The 17,700-nt window shown below is 47.5% G+C and overlaps 1 protein-coding gene across 3 annotated transcripts in view; it reads right to left on the reverse strand.

Annotated features, from left to right (window-relative positions):
• SMARCA2 (SWI/SNF related BAF chromatin remodeling complex subunit ATPase 2) overlaps positions 1-17,700 on the reverse strand; it is a 1,851,064-nt gene that overhangs the window by 547,464 nt on the left and 1,285,900 nt on the right. For all 3 annotated transcript variants that reach the window (XM_078675722.1, XM_078675721.1, XM_078675720.1), the window contains one exon: positions 10,433-10,510. In XM_078675722.1, the coding sequence (XP_078531848.1) occupies positions 10,433-10,510 (78 nt within the window). The remainder of the gene's footprint in view (positions 1-10,432; positions 10,511-17,700) is intronic.

The raw sequence follows: 17,700 nt of genomic DNA on the forward strand, positions 1-17,700 counted from the left end.
GTCAACCTGACCGAGACTCGGGATAAAGGCTGAAAGATCGGAATCAGAGCCTGAATATCCCAGACTCACTGCTCGGGAGGATAAACCCAAAACGCGTCAAATCCAGAACCGCTCCGATGAATGGGAGCTTCTGCGAGTGACTCAGGTGCGACTTTGGAACATTGATGGAGAACCCCAGCAAATACAGGAGTTCGGCCATAGTCTGGAGGTGGGTGACGACTGCCTGGGGCGAGCCCGCCTTCAACCGCCAGTTGTCGAGGTAGGTGAAGACTGACACCCCTAACCTGCGCAGATGAGCTGCGACCACCGCCATCACCTTCGTGAACACCCGAGGGGCACTGGTAAGGCCGAAGGGGAGCACGGCAAACTGAAAATGCTCCCGGCCTACAGTGAACCGCAGGTAGCGCCGATGGGGCCGGCAGGACAGGGATGTGAAAATAAGCATCCTGCAAGGCCAACACCACCATCCAGTCTCCAGGGTCCAGGGCAGTCAGGACCTGAGCCAAAGTTAGCATTTTGAACTTCTCCTTCCGGAGGAAGCGATTGACGTCCCAGAGGTCCAAGATGGGGCGCAGGCCCCCCTTGTCCTTTTTTGGGACCAGAAAGTAGTGGGAATAACAACCACTCCCTACTTCCTGACCCGGAAAGCAATAGATGGCCCCCTTGGCCAAGAGGGTCATGACTTCCCGACGGAGAAGAGCCAAATGATCCCCCGACATGCGATGGTACCGAGGTGGCATGGCTGGAGGGGAGGACAGAAAGGGGAGCGAGTAATCTTGGCATATTATCTGCAGCACCCACTTGTCTGATGTAATTTCGCGCCAGTGATGGAGGTGGTGCCGGACCCTGCCATCCACCGGCGTGGGGTGCTCCCTAAAGCTCGGATTAGGAAGGCTTAGAGGCAGAAGCAGCGGGGGTGGTGGTGGACTGACCCGCGCGCTGGTTACCCGACCCGCCACTGCGGAATCCACGGCAGCGCTGAGGCTGGTTCTGCAGAGGCTTCTTGAAGAAGCGTGCTTGGGTGCACTTGCCCTGGCCACGAAAGGAACGAATGTGAGAAGTTGGCCTGGTATATGATGTTCACTATTCTAGTGAACACCTTGCACCAGTCCAAACAACCCTTATGGTGATGGTTGCAAGTCAACCTTATAGACCAGCTATCCTAGTGGTAGCGTGGACAGAACAGTCTTAGGCTAAAAGACTCTGGAGGGCGTGTAAAGCCAGCTGTTTTACCGTATGTAACCCCTAGAATATCAAATGAAAGGACACCACACAGGATATATATATAAAATATATATGTATTTATTTGCTAACACACTCCTCTGAACTCTTTATGAGATCAGAGGCCAAAGCACATAACAAGTTACTTAATCAGAATACTTTTAAGTTGCACAAATTACAGTTAGGCCCTAGGGGCGAAGCAAACCATATATTAACAAAGTGGTATAAGTACCGCATCACGAGAAAAGGAAAGGCCTAGGACCGAGGGAATTGCTGGGGCTACACTATTTGAACCTTAGTTAAGAAGTGGGAGGCCCACAGGCGGCGGGTGCAGAGTCTTTACTCACACGCGAGAGTCAATGTTAAGTCAATGGGAACTTAGAGTTTAGAAAAAGAAGGATTTAGGACACTTCTGGTTTAGCTAGGAGGAAACAACTAAAAACCTAGACACTTGGATAGTCAATACCATTGGGAGCACCGAAGTACTCGCATTACCTCACCCACAGGAAGCGGGTGCATAGGTGTGAAGATGTGTCGGGTTTCGCCATTGAAGTCTATAGAGACCTGGAGGAAAGATGCTTCAGGAGACCTGGAGGAAAGATGCTGCAGGCGACCAGGAGGAATATGTCCGGGTGGATCCAAGGGTGGATCCAGGATGAAGAAGACCTGAAAGCAGAGGGGACAGAGTCTGGGTCACTAGCCAATGACCAGGTGGAACCATGAAGGAACCAGACGACGTCGAGGAGCAATCAGGTGCTGTCGTGAAGCTTGTCTCTTCAGCCACGCGGACCAGGAGGCGTCGAGGACAACCAGATGCTGGAGAGGAGCTGTCCCACGAAGGTTTGCGCAGATGGAGGGGTCGACCGCCGGATTGGAGTCAACAAGCCTTAGCAAAGGCAACCCAAGCAGGATTCAAAGAAGGCTTCTGATGCAGACCAGCAAGGTCTGAGGTGCCTCACCTTTGAAGGGAGGTGAGGGCCAGTCTGGAGCAACCAGACCAGCGAGTTGATTCAAAAGGATTGTCGTCACAGAGGCTACTAGCCAACGGGCCAGTAACCGGACAACGCGTCGAGCAGAACACAAGCAGAAGGGCCCACGCAGAACTCGTGGAGTGTGGAGGGCTAATCTTCGGTGCAGGTGGAGCTCGGATTCGGGGCTTCTCAATCCCCAGTGCACAGCTGGGAGGATACCTCAGGAGCTGCACAGTTAGCAAGTCGTGGACTTTTCAAGATGGCCGGTCCCACGTGTCTCGTCGCCTCCATGGATCTCAGCTATGCTGCAGACGTGAAGAGAGGGTCAGAGAGGTCTGGAAGTCTGGGTCTTGTCAGGCTCTGTGCTCGGGTCCCGGCGGGAGCGTCGACAAAGCAAGCCGTTGATTTGCTGGATGGTGGCTGGTTGCCCAGGGTGGTCACTCCTTGGCCACAAGGGAGATTCTTCAGTCTTCAGCTTCAGCAGAATGTCGAAGGTCCAGAGTTTCGTTTCAAGTTTCAGTTCAGGATCAAATCTAAAGTCTTGGGACTCAGATCCTACCTTTATACAACTAAAAGGGGCTGGATTACTTTCTAGGTCCCTCCTATGGGTGGGACCAGGAAGGGGGGTGGTTACAGTCCAGTCCAGTTTCGCGCCAGAGCTGGGGCTGGAGTGCCCCAGCAACCGGTTTGAACTGGGGTATGCATGGAGCACCTAGTGTGCCCCAGGCAGTGTCTCATTCTATTCAGCTCTCCCTGTCCCAATACACAAAGTCCTGTCTGGGTTGGTGCTCGCACCTCTCCAGGCTGAAAACCTTTTGTCCATACCTCCGTGACTGGAAGGACTCCCAGCAGCAGGAGGTCAGACTTGTGTCTGTGGCAGCAGCGTCCATTTTGTGACGCTGGGGCTCTGGTTAACTTTAACCGGGATAGTCAGCAACAACATGTCTTCTCCCTCTAGAAGGGTGGAATGCTATCCCCGTTGCCAGAATTGGCGAGGGGGTGGTATTCCAAAGCGTATGACACCTTACACGACATGTTTAGATAAAGCCAAACCAAAGTTAGCATACAACCGCGAGGATTATAATGCACTTAAAAGTATATGGTATGGCGATATCAAAGAACAGCTATAAGGACATGGTTCGGAAAGCTGCAGACAGGCTCAGCTCATGCTAGAGCACCATCTCACACATAACCAAGCACTCTGCCTTCAGGATTGTTAAAGCCTGCCATAGGAGTGACTTATAGGTTACCGTGTGTCTATATATAAGGGTAGATATAGGACTACTATACCTAAGCAAGGGGTGATTACACGACCTTGCCCCAGCTGAGTGATCAGCCAGTTGTGTCAGTTTGAGTGGCCAGCCAGGGGTGGCATAATACATGCTGCAGCCCCTGGTAGGCCTTGGTTACACCTATGCCCTGAGTACCTAGGGTACACTTCTACAGGGGCTGATAAGGTGAACCAATTCCCAATTGTGGATGTACCCAGAGTACATGGTGTGAATTTAGAGAGAGTGCATCTGGGCTGTGGGTCTGATTAGCAGCCTCACAGCCACATCTAAGTTGAAAACCAGTAAAGCAAAAACAAAAAGTGGGGGTGACCATAGGAAGCAGACCCTACTCTCCTACAACGAAATCCAGGCGTGGCAGGGTTCTTCGTGGAAAGGCCCAAAGACTTGACTGTGGCCCGAGAGTCTTTAAAGTGCTCCAGGGCATTGTCGGCCTTATCACCAAAAATGCGGAAGCCATCAAAGGACATGTCCATGAGCGAGCCCTGTAGATCGGGTGAAAACCCAGTGGAACGCAACTAGGCGTGGGACCGCAACGCCACAATCGTGGAAATCGGCCTGCCCAACGAATCAGTGATGCCCAGACCACACCTGATGGCAAATTTCACCGCGGCCTTGCCCTCCGCAATCGCTTGGGAAAGGACAGCCTAGACCTCCTCAGACCACTGAGGCAAAACATCTGCTACGGAATCCCACACTGCGTAGGAGTAATGGCCCAATAAGCCGGCGGTGTTAACCGACCGCAACCCCAAGCTGGCCGAGGAGAACAACATCTTGCCAAATTGGTCTAGCCTCTCGGAGTCCTTATCCAGCGCAGCCGTGGGAAAGGCACTCTGCAACATCGAGCCTGAATGACCAGGCTCTCAGGCGTGGGGTGAGTGGTCAAGAAGGCAGGATCACCAGGCGCCAGGCGGTGACGCATAGCGACGTTTTTATCCACCGGCGCCCCCCAGGCCGGTCGCAACCAGGTGCCCAAGAGGACTTCAGTGAGAGCCTCATTGAAAGGGAGCAGCAGCTCCAATGACTTATACACCGTCTGGAGCACCTCCGTAAGGAGATTGGTCTTAAGGGCCACCTTTGGTAGGTCGAGATGGAGAGCCTTCACACCTTGACGCAGAACTACGGTGTAGGAAGCGCCCTCCTCTATAGTAGGTGAAGGAGAGGCAAACCCCGGGTCAGAAGACACATCAAGCTCGCCCGTATCTTGAAGGTCGTCCACCCAATCCTGCTCGGAGTCACACTGCCGGGCAAGGGGGTCCTCGAGGCGTTCCAGTCCTCGTCCGACTCCGGAGTAGAGGGAGTCAGCTGCGGCGGCAGGGCCGGAGCAGGGGCAAGCAGCGTCGGGAACGGCACAGAAAACAGCGCCGGTCGGGGCTGAGCTGGCGCCGTATCCCAGGCCGGAACGAAATGGTTCGAGAACCGGGGCAGGGGTGGGATAAACGGCACCTGTGGCAGCACCGGGGCCGGAGCCAGCGGCGCTGCATCTTGTGGCCCCGGAGTCGGCGGCGCGGGATCCTGTCGTGCCGTTGGCGGTGCAGCTAGGCCAACAGGATCTGGACACGTGACCGCTGGGCCCGAAGGTGCGCCGGCGGGAGCCTGGGGTCTAAAAAGGCAGTCCATGGCAGCAAGAAACTCTTGCATCTGTTCGGGAGTTGCCGACGGAACCGGGTATAGAGGGTAGGCCGCGGGACTCCCCGGCTCCAGAGGAAGCGCAGGGGCGGAGCCCCTGTCCCCCTCATCCGCCCCCAGGGAGCGATGGGGGGACGTCAGAGAGCGGACACGCTTCTTCGACTACTTTTTATGGCGTTGCTTACTGGAATCTGAAGCGACAACTTAGAGCCGGAGGAGCGACGGCTCAGGTCCCGCGATTGGCCTCCCGCAAGGCCTTAGGGCCATGGCTCATCAGTCCCGGGAGTCATGGTCAGTCTCCAGGCAGTAGAGGCACACATCGTGGGGGTGCAGCGGCACGACCAACTAGACTTAAATCCGTGTAACCCTACGTGTACCAGGAGACAAGAGGGGGAGACCAAAAGTCTCAAAAAAGTTGTCAGAAATTGACTGAGGTACGTGCTCAATCCAGATCTGCTCTTTCGGCACGGAAAAAGAAAGAACTGACGTCAGCGCTCATGGGTGGCGCCTAAGTAGTCTCCGTGACGTCATCTCGGCGCCTTCAACGCCAGTGAAGGACGCGGAGCCGCAGGACGCCACCTACTGACGCGCAGAGGTACTGCTAAGCAGAAAACTTTCCGGATCCAGTCTGATGCCTGGGGACATTCTAAGGAAAGGAATCTATCACTAACGTGTCTCTTTCAGATACTTCATTTATCAGTCTACAGTTCAAAGAATGTCTGACCACGGGAAAGGACTGGATGGCGGTCAATTTTTTTAAACTCATTGGCTACAAGAATGGAGTTACAATAATCTGAGGTAATGACTGTTTAGTGCCTCTCTGGCTTTTCTCCTTGGGAAATCTTACAACTCGAGCCCTTAACGTAAGAACCTTTGGCTAGGGACTGACCACGATCTATCATTTAAAGCTCAGATCCACAAAAACTTGGGCTGTATGCTTTTACTGCTCAGAGTTTTAAAGAAAACTCTTCCCTGTTACAACTTGGTAATTTCCATAATCTCCTCCATTCTGTGGCTTTTGGACTATAAAAAAGCACTAACTGGGACTCTGGGCATATCACATTTTTAAGCCTCAAAGGATACAAAAAACGGCTGTCCAGCTGGCCTGCACTAACTGGGCCATTTCTCCATGGTGCTCTACCTATCAAAAAGTGGATTCAGGTTGAGAAACTCAGTTTGGGCCTTCTACTGCACAGACCCCCATGAATCTTGCCTCGCTCATCTTAACCTACATTTCTCAGATTTGGAGTCCCTCTCACTGCTTGAAAATCCATGGCACTGCAGGGCACACTGTGCTGGAAGGTCTTTTTGGATCCTAAGCCCTAAACCTTGGAATTACCTCTCCCTTGTTGCATCAGACTACTCAGTCTTCTTTTCTGTAAAACGCTGAACACATAGTTATTATAATAATGGTCTCTAGCTGCCCTTTCTCAGGTGTCCTCCTTTTTTATGTACTTGTACAATGATGACCTTGGGAGCTCAACATCAAAAATGTGTTTGCAGTGAGGAGCAAAAGAGTTGCTGTTCTCTTTCAAGACAATTATAACTACTGAAATAAACAGCCCATTTAACAAATACAATCCAATTCAAATCTTGAGAGGAGTGTTCTCAGAATTTTCTGTGGCAATATAGAAAGGATGCAATCAGTTGTTTTCCTTGTAATTTGCTATTATGCATATAAGTTGTGTTAGTTGGAAAAGTTTAATTAGAAGCTTAAAGTTTATACATCAACATCTATTAAGGTGCCTGTTCATTCAGATATTCATCAAGTAAACAGTTCTTACTGTTAAATGTTGATATAATTATTACTATTTTACTGTACAGCCTGGAAAAGCCTTTGAAACAGGTAGTGACTCAAGATCTAGTGTTCTGAAATGTATGTACATATTTACTCATGATAATTAACTGTGCAGTGTGATTTAGAGTCTCTTCTGAATTACTGAGGAGAATACAATGATGACAATACTCAGATCAAGATTTGAATTGGAATTTAGTGGCTGGAATTTAGTGGCTGAAGGGACTGTTTATTTCTGTTCAGATAATGACTGCCTTAAAAGAGAACAATAACACTTTTGAACCCCATGCAAATAATTGTTTGAACTTATGCACAAGGGACAGTGCTTAATTTGAGTTGGTTGTTGCTGGTGGGGCCCAGTGGCACTCATTTTTGTGGACCAGCACTTACTTTAACTCACCAGAATATGACCATAAGCAAAAGAGATACAAATTAACAAAAAGGGAAAAAATGAGGAAGAGCAAGAAGGAAAATCCTTGAAAAAGGGAGAAAGCAGAGGCTGACAAAAGTGAGATATTGGTACAATAGTGTCTGGCAGGGGTTGGAAGAGGTGAATTCCAGACTACACGGTCTTGGTATTCAGTGTCCCGATTTTTATTAGCACCGCCAGAACAGAACTTTGGGCATTGACACTCATTATTTTACATTTGAAGCACTAACCAAGAGGGCATTGGGTGAAAGTGGGGGTAGCAGCACAGGATCTATACTTCAGGAAACAAAAACTGCTTCGCAACTTTCTCGGGATAGTTGTGATACAAATGCAAATATAATTCACTGTGTTATGCTTTATAGTTTTGAATCCATTACCAATTCCTACTGTAAAATTTGACTACTTGACTCCTGCCAAGTCAGTGACCTAAATGAAGTAACTTGGTTATACAGTCGGAGCACACCAGTAGTGCAGAAATGCCATAATATCTTCAGTCTTAAGCAACAACAAAAAAGTACACCTCTCTTGCCTGCCACATGTTGAAAGTTAAAACTGATCTCTGCCAAGCTAAAGCAAGCAGGCAGATCTTCAAGATATTCTACAGGCACTGGCTGCTACACAGATTACACAGTACCAAAACAATGAACAAGAAAAAAACTCAAAGACCATCTTTGTTCTTGTTCTTTTCCACTGCATCAATGAAGGGCACAGTGTACCCAAAGATTCACAAACAATCAATGGTCAAGAACCACTTCAAGGCATAACAAATGTTCCATCTCTCAGTGGTCAGTAGGATGTTAGTCAATTAACAGCTCCGTGGAAAACCCGTGCACAACATCCTAAAGCGGCTCTCCAGGCCCCATCATATTATCTGTAAGGGCCAAATGCCAAAATCGGAAGATCTGGAGCGTCTGCCGCTGGGGCCGCCGATACTTCCAGCGGCTGCTCTGCCGTGATATTGGCAATATCCACCCCTGGCGATAACACCTCAAGATGGCGCCCGATGTGAAAAGGAGGTAGAAGTGGGAGGAGTTGCGGTGCAACGGACCCACGTTATAAGGTAACAATGCGGGGCCGCGACATCAGCAGCGGGCCCCCTGCTGCCCTTTCATCTTCTCCGGCGGGCGCCCGCAGCTCGTGCAGCCTGTGATCGCCGGGTCTGCAGCCTCCATCCGGCTGTGTGGCCAGACTGCAGTGTGTGGATGGGTGCCCGTGGCCACAGAGGACGGGCGGAACAGGTTACACGACCGGGAGAGGATTTTAATTACAGCGCTCACCCCGTACATATGACGAAGCCGCTAATGCCCCCCTGGGAGAGCCAAGATAGATATCAGCTTTTTGTCGCATGAAAGCTGGGTGGAGACCTGGGGATTTGTTTTAAGACCCCTCCAGCTAATGACACAGGTGGACTGTGGTGCCCAGTACAGGAGAACGGGAGCATTTAGATCAGGGATCATGTCTGTGCAGCAGTTGTGAAAGGAGGTGCAAATACTGAAGATGCTCCTCCTTTTGACTGTCTGGCTCATTTTCCCCTCTTGTTCTTCCTCCGTTGGGTCGGTTCCCTGGTTTTCTTTGGACTTGGTCCTCGTAACTTTTGGACTGGAACTCGTGTACGCCCCGCCATTTTGTGACCCTCTCCTGTTGTCGCTCTTGCCCTGGGTGCATCTTGCCATGTTGAGATGGTTTCCATCGATGCCCACGACCCGGGTCCGCCATTTTGTTGATTCTTGTCTTTTCCTTTGGTCCCATGGATTCCATCCTGCTGACCTACAGACATTTCACTTATGCTGGACTGCGAAATCTCTTTTTCCCCGTCAGGTACCCCTCTCTCTTCTCACCAATCTGAGCCTCCAACTCTTCTCCCCCACATACCGCTCTCTACCCCTTTTTAAATTTGTTTTTTTATTTCCCTTTTAACTCTGTAAATATGTGATATATACTTGTCCAAGCCGAATCGCTGATAAAATGGAATCCTGAGAAAATCTACTATTTATATATATATATATATATATATATATATATATATATATATATATATATAGAGAGAGAGATAACTCTAACCAATAGTATATGTAGTAGACCTTTGTACTCACTACCATTCCTATGTGATTCTTAGAGTTTATCCATTTGTATCTCTTCCTTGAGTGACTTTACAACTTGTACATTTGCAATTTTTTCTACTTGTATCTCTTCCCTGTGTGACTTTACAACTTGTACATTTGCAATTTTTTTTCCTGTTTGTATCTTTTATGTAACTCATGTAATCCTTAAGTATCGCAACTGGTTCTTTTGTAAAGCGCTCTGACACCTTCGGGTAATGTTCGCGCTAAAGAAAGTCGCATTAAATAAAATAAAAATAAAAATAAAATAAAATGCTGAGGCCGAGGTCACAGAAGCACAAAGACAGCTCTGGCCTTTGGAGACCGCATATGTGCCTTTTTCAGATATCATGTCCCAATCTAGAAATTAGATTTACGCTCTACAAATTAATATTATGAACCAGAGCAATATGGCATCATAAGATACATGCTCTAAAAGTATCTTTTGTCCCTATAATCTAGCAAAGAATGCTTAGAAACTACCTGTAGACTTCTATGCATGCTGACAATACAAGTATTATTATATGACCAGTCTCTGAAGGTATACCATAAAGTTATTCCAAGGGAGGCATTGGATTCCTCGTAGGATGGGCTGGTTAACTTACAAACATTTATACTTGCCATTGTTCATTGAGATTTGCCAATTTTTGATTTTTAGAAAGCTTATGAGAAAGACATTCTTGTATTACAAAAAAGGTGGCCTCACTAGTGGAATTCTTAGCCTAATGGTCAGAAAAACCTTGTGAAAACAGCATGAAACCCACAGTCCCAGGAACTTACCCTGATAAATAGGAAATTCAGGAGAACTGAAGAAAATCAGGAGAGCAATGAAACAGAAAACGAAAAAGCAGCTATTGAAGACATGCTGATACTGGTGGGTGGCACAAACTGAATTCAAAGTAGAAAATACCAGGCTGTGACTGACCAAGAACAAATCACATAAGTCATAAAAGCAATAAACATTACTGAACAGCAATGGAAAGATGTTCTTTCCTTACCATGAAAAGTTCAAATTCCTCTTCATTTCGAGCAATCATCTGATTTAATGTCTCATCATCTGGAACTTCGTCTTCTTCCTGTCATTAAAGAATTCCATTAAGACGTTGACATTGTGGCAGCAGAACTGTGATGTTGATTTTAATTCAACAACCTGGTTAAATTATACACTTACCACCCAAACTTGCAGAAAAACACAATGCTCAGAGAAACAAGCCACTCAGATGTGACCAAAGCACACAGAGGATCATTATATTTAGTATACTACCTTTCCAGATATGCTTTTCCAACTTTTAAAAAACATATAATGAAAATGTACCAAAACCAACAAACCGCTTTTCAATAATAGCGAACAAACACATTCTTCGAACATATGTTTTTAAGACTACTTGGTTCCTCAGTGAAATCCCTCAACAGAGAGTTGCATGGGGGGGAAACATTCTGTTACCTACAAGCATGCAATACATTAAATAAAGCCATCCCCACAAGGGTTCCAATCTGTCTGTCTCATCACCTCTAGAAGACAGGCTCCTTGACGACTACCTCCCGGACAAGGCTATTTCCCTAACTTACCGTAAGATACTTAACAATTTACCGGAAACACTTGATAAACTTACCCACGAAATGGGTGGACGACATAGGGGAAGTACCGGACAAGGACAGGAGGGAGGCCTTGGCATCTCCCAGGGAGGTGGCAATCAGATCCCGCTTTAAGCTTATACAACTGAAAATACTTCATAGGACTTATTACACCTCCACGGCACTCGTTAAAATGGGTTTGACAACCTCCCCAGCCTGCCCCCGTGATTGTGGCTCCTTGGGTACCTTCCTACATCAGTGGTGGGACTGTCAGATTCTCCAACACTATTGGATCGAGATTTTATCCCCCTTGTCCCGAATATTTCAGAAATCAATAGAACCCTCCCCTAGGCTCTCTATCTCAAACCTTTGGGATACAACCAATCATAACCGCACCAAACAACTATGGGTCTCTTTGGGCTATATCATTGCAAAACATTAACATTGCCAGAACATGGACTAGGGAGTCGTGCCTCGATGCACGGATATTGCTGAGGACATGGACTGGTGCATGCAGGCCGAGAGGGCATTATACGAGAGCAGAGGCTGCCCAGGGAAATGGACTAAAATTTGGGGCCCATGGATCGAATACAGAGGATTATTATGTACCCCCCTTTGCGGACGACGCCCATATAATGTGGACAAAGAATCACTTTAAGGATTTAATGTCACTGTGTGACCGTATCGTTATTGATATTGTTTATATTGATTTTATTAGTCGGATAAGTGAAATGTCTATTTTGAGTGACGTGCTAATCCTGACGATTGCTCCTTTTTAGGTTGTTGCTTTTGTTGTATTGTTTTTTGTGTTTTCTTAATGTACAAGTTACTTACCTTAGGTAACTATGTATCTGGTAGAGACGATTCTAGCCGCAGATTTCTTCACATAGAATTATCCCTAGGCCTGAGATTGCATCCGGAAACTTTTTGCCACAGCATCCCTGCGCGCCGGGGACTGGGCGGCATCACGCGACTCCGCCAAGGCATCGTCCGCGCATGTAACATCAGCGAGGTCACATAAGCCCCACCCCGGCGCGCCTACGTCAGTTTTCTTATGAGAACGTTTCCGCACCACAGCGCGGAACCACCAGACAAAAAACTGTGGAAGCATGAAAAAGTGAGCGAAAGAGTTTATAAAAAAGAAAAAGACACCCCAAGGAACAGTGCAACACTGCAGTGTCCAAGGGCAAGGACAGAAGGTAGAACAGAGCAAAGCCCAGGGCAGCCACCCTGGCAGTACATAGACAGCCACCCTCCCCTGTTCCTCTGAGACAAGGAACCTGCGTAAAAAGACTGTTGGGATCGAAATTTGACAATATGCATTATTGGCCTAATATATTCAATATAACCCCGTAGTTATATAATCAGGTATTTAGAGTTTGCTATGGTCGCTTATCGACCAACGATTCACTTTTTGTTTGTTTATTCCTATTGGTATAACCAGAGCCATTTTGTTTTGTTTCTCCATGTGCAAGCACTGTTTCCCAGAAATCACGTGATCGTGCTTACTGCTCGAAACCACGGCGTCAGCCAAACCGTCTCCGATAGTTGTTAGCTGGTAGCTTAAGGAAAACTGAAGGTCACACCTGCCCTTCTTGTGGGATGCGCACATTCTAGCAGAGCCCGTTCCTGCCTTCCCGGGCTCCAGATAGACAGGGAGGCACCTTACTGACCTGCCCCCGGAATAGCTTAGGCCTAGGCTACTATCAATCAATTGTGCCTTATATGGGTATTCCTCTTGGCTTACTGACAAGTTGTATCTTTCCTTGTAGGGTGTCATCTTGAACACATGAAACGTATATATGCTTTGTATTTTGAACATGTAATCAGTCTCCTCTGCGCACCTCCGAGGGTCGTGTAGACTGAGGCTCCACTGTCAGGGCTTGCATTTGAAGAATAAACGATTGAACCTTCTCCATTGCCGACTGAATTATTATAACATATGTTAGCATATGGGCTATTGGTAAGTATAGCCCGATAGATTTAATTTTGAATCCTTCAGTTGGCGACTCCGCCGGGACTCCGCGATAGGGTCGTCCCCTCCTGTAAACAGGAGTTCTGGCCGAGTGGGTGGACAGAAAGAGGATCCTGATTTGAGACACCCGTTTGTGGTATGAAAACAAGCCGTTCCACTCTCGAGCCCAGTATCCCTCCCAGCTACTGAAGACCCTACGCCGGAGTCCTACGGGCTTAAGCCGAGAAACGAACAGACTGTGCCTGTCTGTTCAGGTGTCGGCAGTGGAGAACTCGCAATCGACCTGAGTGCACCAGGTGAGTGATATTTGTGATTGCATTGGATGAGGATCACTCAGAGCGAGTGTTTTCTTTTCGGATAAACAGTTAACTGTCTTTGTTGGAAGGTGCCGGAGAAGCCGGACCACGAGGGAATCTGGGGATTTACCGTTACCGCGAAGGGGCTGCACGGGTAGAGGCTTCACGGACTTGTTTGGTGAATAATTGAGACTACCTCGGATGCCCTAGCAGAGTACGGCGTTGCTCGCTCGGCCGAATTCTCTTTGGGAAAGCCCTGGGAGCAACTGGGTAAGCTAGGGTTCTGGAGACGTGTCCAGATGCCCGGCCCAACCAGAACAGGACCATGGGATGTCCTGTGAGAGAGTTTGTGGTTCGCCTATCAGATGGTCTCAGAACAATCTAACGATTGTTCTCTTTTGGTGAGATTTTGTTGGTCTGGAATTCTTTTGAATCGATTCCCCGAACAGGAGTCGACGGGCTCTGTTCGTATTTGAAGACGTCATTTGCATTGAATAGGTTCTGAGAAGTATTTGCCTTGCACTGTTTTACGGCACTTTACTGTGACGATTAAATGAAGAGTGTATGAGTGACCGGTGAGAAGGGACGCGTCCAAATGGGTGTGTGTTTTGTGATTTTGTATAGACAGAACGAGTAAAATAAGCATAATGCCTTGTTTTAGTAAAATTTGTTTTGGGTGCTTCTGTCGGCGAGGTACACGGCTTGAAGAAAGGCAGCTGGCCCCTCCTGAGGCAGTCCCAGTTTTGATATGTATGTCAAACATGGTTTACAACCGATCTTTGGAACAAATATACGAAGGATAATTTGGAGTTACAATGGCCTCTTACGGGGTCTTTTGATGAGAAAAAGATTAATTATATACAGAATAAATTATTTATGAAGAAAAGCCGCCAGTCAATGTTTGATTCCTTGAACTTATGGTTGAAGGAGGCAAAGAGACGACGGATCAGAGAAGAGAAGTTGGGAAAAATGAAGAGTGGGCAGACGATTACCCAAAAAGCCATAGCGTATGATAAGGGAAAGGTGGAAGAGAATATTGAAAGAATGGATAGACAGTTTCGATTAGAAACGAATAAAAGCTATGTGGCTAGACCAGAGACAAGAGATGAATTAGAGGAGTTATTGGAAGCCCGACCACCTCCCCCTTACGCCCCACAAGGCTTGTATCCAGCCGTGCCTGTGTTGCGAGCTGACCAGATGAGAGCCGTTCCGGCCGCCAAACCACAGATTGGGATGGTCGCCACGGCCCCTGCTGGCAGATCAGGACATGATGCTCAGTTCCCCCCTCCTTCTCTTCGATTAACTACCTCACCCCTAATATCCCTTCGGCCGGACGCGGCTGTCCCTTCTCCCTTGCACCCTGTGTTTCTCTCCCCTCCGACTCAAGACAACCTCAGATTTTCGGAATACTGTTAGCCCGGGTGCCACGCCCAAACGACTGATGTCTGACTTGAGTGATCAGCGAGCTTTCACTCGGTCGTTGTTGGGACAGGAGGAGAGGAGAGCTATTATAATTCAGGCATCCCAGTGGATGCGGAATCCTATCTATACTTTGGAAGATATTTGGAGCACTATGAAGGATTTTGAACCCGTTGCACAACAGCTGGCTTTAGAAAGCATGGCGATTCGATTGATTACCTTATGGGAACAGCATTTTGAGGAGGGACTTCCGCCTCAAATATTACGTGATATAAGGGATCACGCTCATAAATTCCATCTTCAGATCGAGGAAGTCTATCAGAATGTGACAACGCTATTGAATTATCGAGAACGGATGCACCGAAAGAGTGCCGAATGGGGGGCTCAGCACCCCATGAGAGAGGTGCATCCTCTCTTTTTTCCCGGAAGTGCCTGAGGTAAGAGACAATGGGGGGAATGTCACTAGAGCACGTGTGGACGCTAGGCTCCAGGAACAATTGGAAACGAAGCGAGGTCCTTACGCTAAAAGCCCAGCTCCCTGACCCCCGTAAAAATCCTACAGCATATTATAAAGAATTGACCGAAGCCGCCAATTCCGCCATCATGACTATAGCTGATATCGAGCTATTTTTTGGTCTCCTGATCCCGGTGGATATCTGGAGACAGATACATGATACGGACCATGCCCCCGAATTAGGAGGAACATGAGACCAATTAAAGAATTGGGATAAGGGACGGAAGCCAGGTGAAAAACCCCGGGATGAAATATTAGCAGTACCAGATAAAATTGTTACTTACATGAAGACCCTTCTCCCTCCGAGGAAAGTAGATTGGGATAAATTGACTGCGTGTAAACAGAAAAAGGACGAAAGTGTGTCCGATTTCTTCACTCGGTTTGATAAAGTTTTCATAGATTTTAGTGGCCAGGACCTCTCTACAGAGGGAGGAATTCGATTATTCGTAAATAGATTTGTCACAAATTTGCTACCGGAAGTTATGTCCGGTCTCCAATCTGCTGAGAGCACGTGGACTACGGCTGCACCATCTGTTATCCTTAGTATGGCCCAATATTATGAACATCGTGAGAATGAGAGAGAAAGATCAGAGAAAAAGATTAAGGACTTAAAAACCAGAGTACTACTGCAGCAAGTCAGTAGAGGGCAAAATTCAGGACGAGGAGTGCGAGGCTCGTTCCAAAGAGGCCAGACAACAGGAAGAGGCAGAGGAGGCCCTCCGAATAATAGGATAAACCAATGTTCCTATTGCAAGGAGGAAGGACATTGGAGGGTGGATTGCCCTCTGTTGTCGGCAAGGAACGGACCTAGTAGAGGACGAGGAAGAGGTCGAGGGAACATAGATCGAAATAGTATGAGGAGGGAGGAGTCACAGCAAGAGGGTTCTCTTAAGAATCATTTTGATGACCCTCAGAATAGACAATACTACAATGAGACTTATCGGGATGACAGGTATGATGACCGAGATTACGCATGAGACAGCCAAGGACAGAGCTGGGCCATATTACAGTACCAGTTGACCAAGAGGGACCTTATGTAAAAGGAGAACTGTTGGGTACATCGGGAAAGTTTCTAGTGGATACTGGAGCGATGAGTAGTTCAGTCGCCCATACACTGGTCCCAGGGGCAGCTCTGTCTGGCCAAAATAATGTATCAGTAGGATTCTCTGGAATACCGGTAGTGAGCCCCGTTTCAAAACCTTTGCCTTTTACGATCGGTCCCATCTCCATGCACACACCTTTTCTCCTCACTTCTAATTGTGGAGAGAACCTTTTAGGGTTGGATATCTTGAAAAGATTACATGCACAAATTTATTGTTCCCCTGATGGTGTTTTTCTCACAATGCAGAAGCCACCTGTGGAAATGACCCAATATTTCGAAGAATGAGCCTTTGCCTCCTGAATTTGCTACCATTCCTAAGACATTATGGGCAGCAGGGGACACCGATGTTGGTCTGTTAGAAATAGCCCCTGTGTCCATAACAGTGAAACCGAATGCGCAGATGCCACGCATTCCTCAGAATAAGATTTCACCAGAGGGTGAACAAGCCTTGTTGCATATCATTCGTGACCTCATTGACAAGGGGGTAGTGGAAGAAACAGCTGCGAAGGTTTGTAATAGTCCAATTTTGCCGATTCTGAAGAAGACACCAATTGATGGTGCCCCTGATTATAAATCTGAATATCGCTTTGTGATTGACCTTTGAGCTGTCAATAAAATACTAGTCCCTCAATACCCAGTGGTACCAGATATCACAGCAATTCTTACCATGATTCCCCCTACTGCACGATATTTTTCTGTAATAGATTTAAAAAATGCTTTCTTTAGCATCCCAATTCACCCTGATAGCAGACATATCTTCGGATTCTCATTAGGAGGCCGAAGCTTTAGATTTATGCGTGCACCTCAAGGCTATACAGAAAGTCCCAGCATATATAGCCAGGCTTTGAAGGCAGTACTGGATGAATTAATTTTGCCCACCGGTAATGCGATCATTCAATATGTGGATGATATTTTGGTGGCCTCCGATACAGAGGACGGCTGCAAGGAAGCGACTGTGAAATTGTTTCATCATTTGACTGATAAAGGAAATCAAGTCTCCCTCTCCAAATTTCAATATTGTCGACAGGAAGTGACTTACCTTGGCCACTTACTGTCGAAAGCGGGGAGACGGCTAACACCAGAACGAATATCTGTAATTACTAACATGTCTGTACCTCGAACTCAACGTGATGTCCGTGCTTTTCTTGGCATAACCTCTTACTGTCGCCAATGGAATCCTAACTATTCACTCCTCTCTAAACCCTTGTTGTAGTTGACTACCAAAGATGTGCATGAACCCCTACCCTGGACGGATGAATGTCAAGAAGCCTTTGACTCTTTAAAATCTGCTTTGTGTTCCGCACCTGTTTTGGGTATCCCGGATTACCGGAAGCCTTTTTCACTTTACGTGCACGAGGTGGACGGTTGTTCCCTTTCAGTGTTAA

This window comes from Lissotriton helveticus, chromosome 2_1, assembly GCF_964261635.1.
Source record: "Lissotriton helveticus chromosome 2_1, aLisHel1.1, whole genome shotgun sequence".
In the NCBI taxonomy this organism is placed as follows: domain Eukaryota; kingdom Metazoa; phylum Chordata; class Amphibia; order Caudata; family Salamandridae; genus Lissotriton; species Lissotriton helveticus.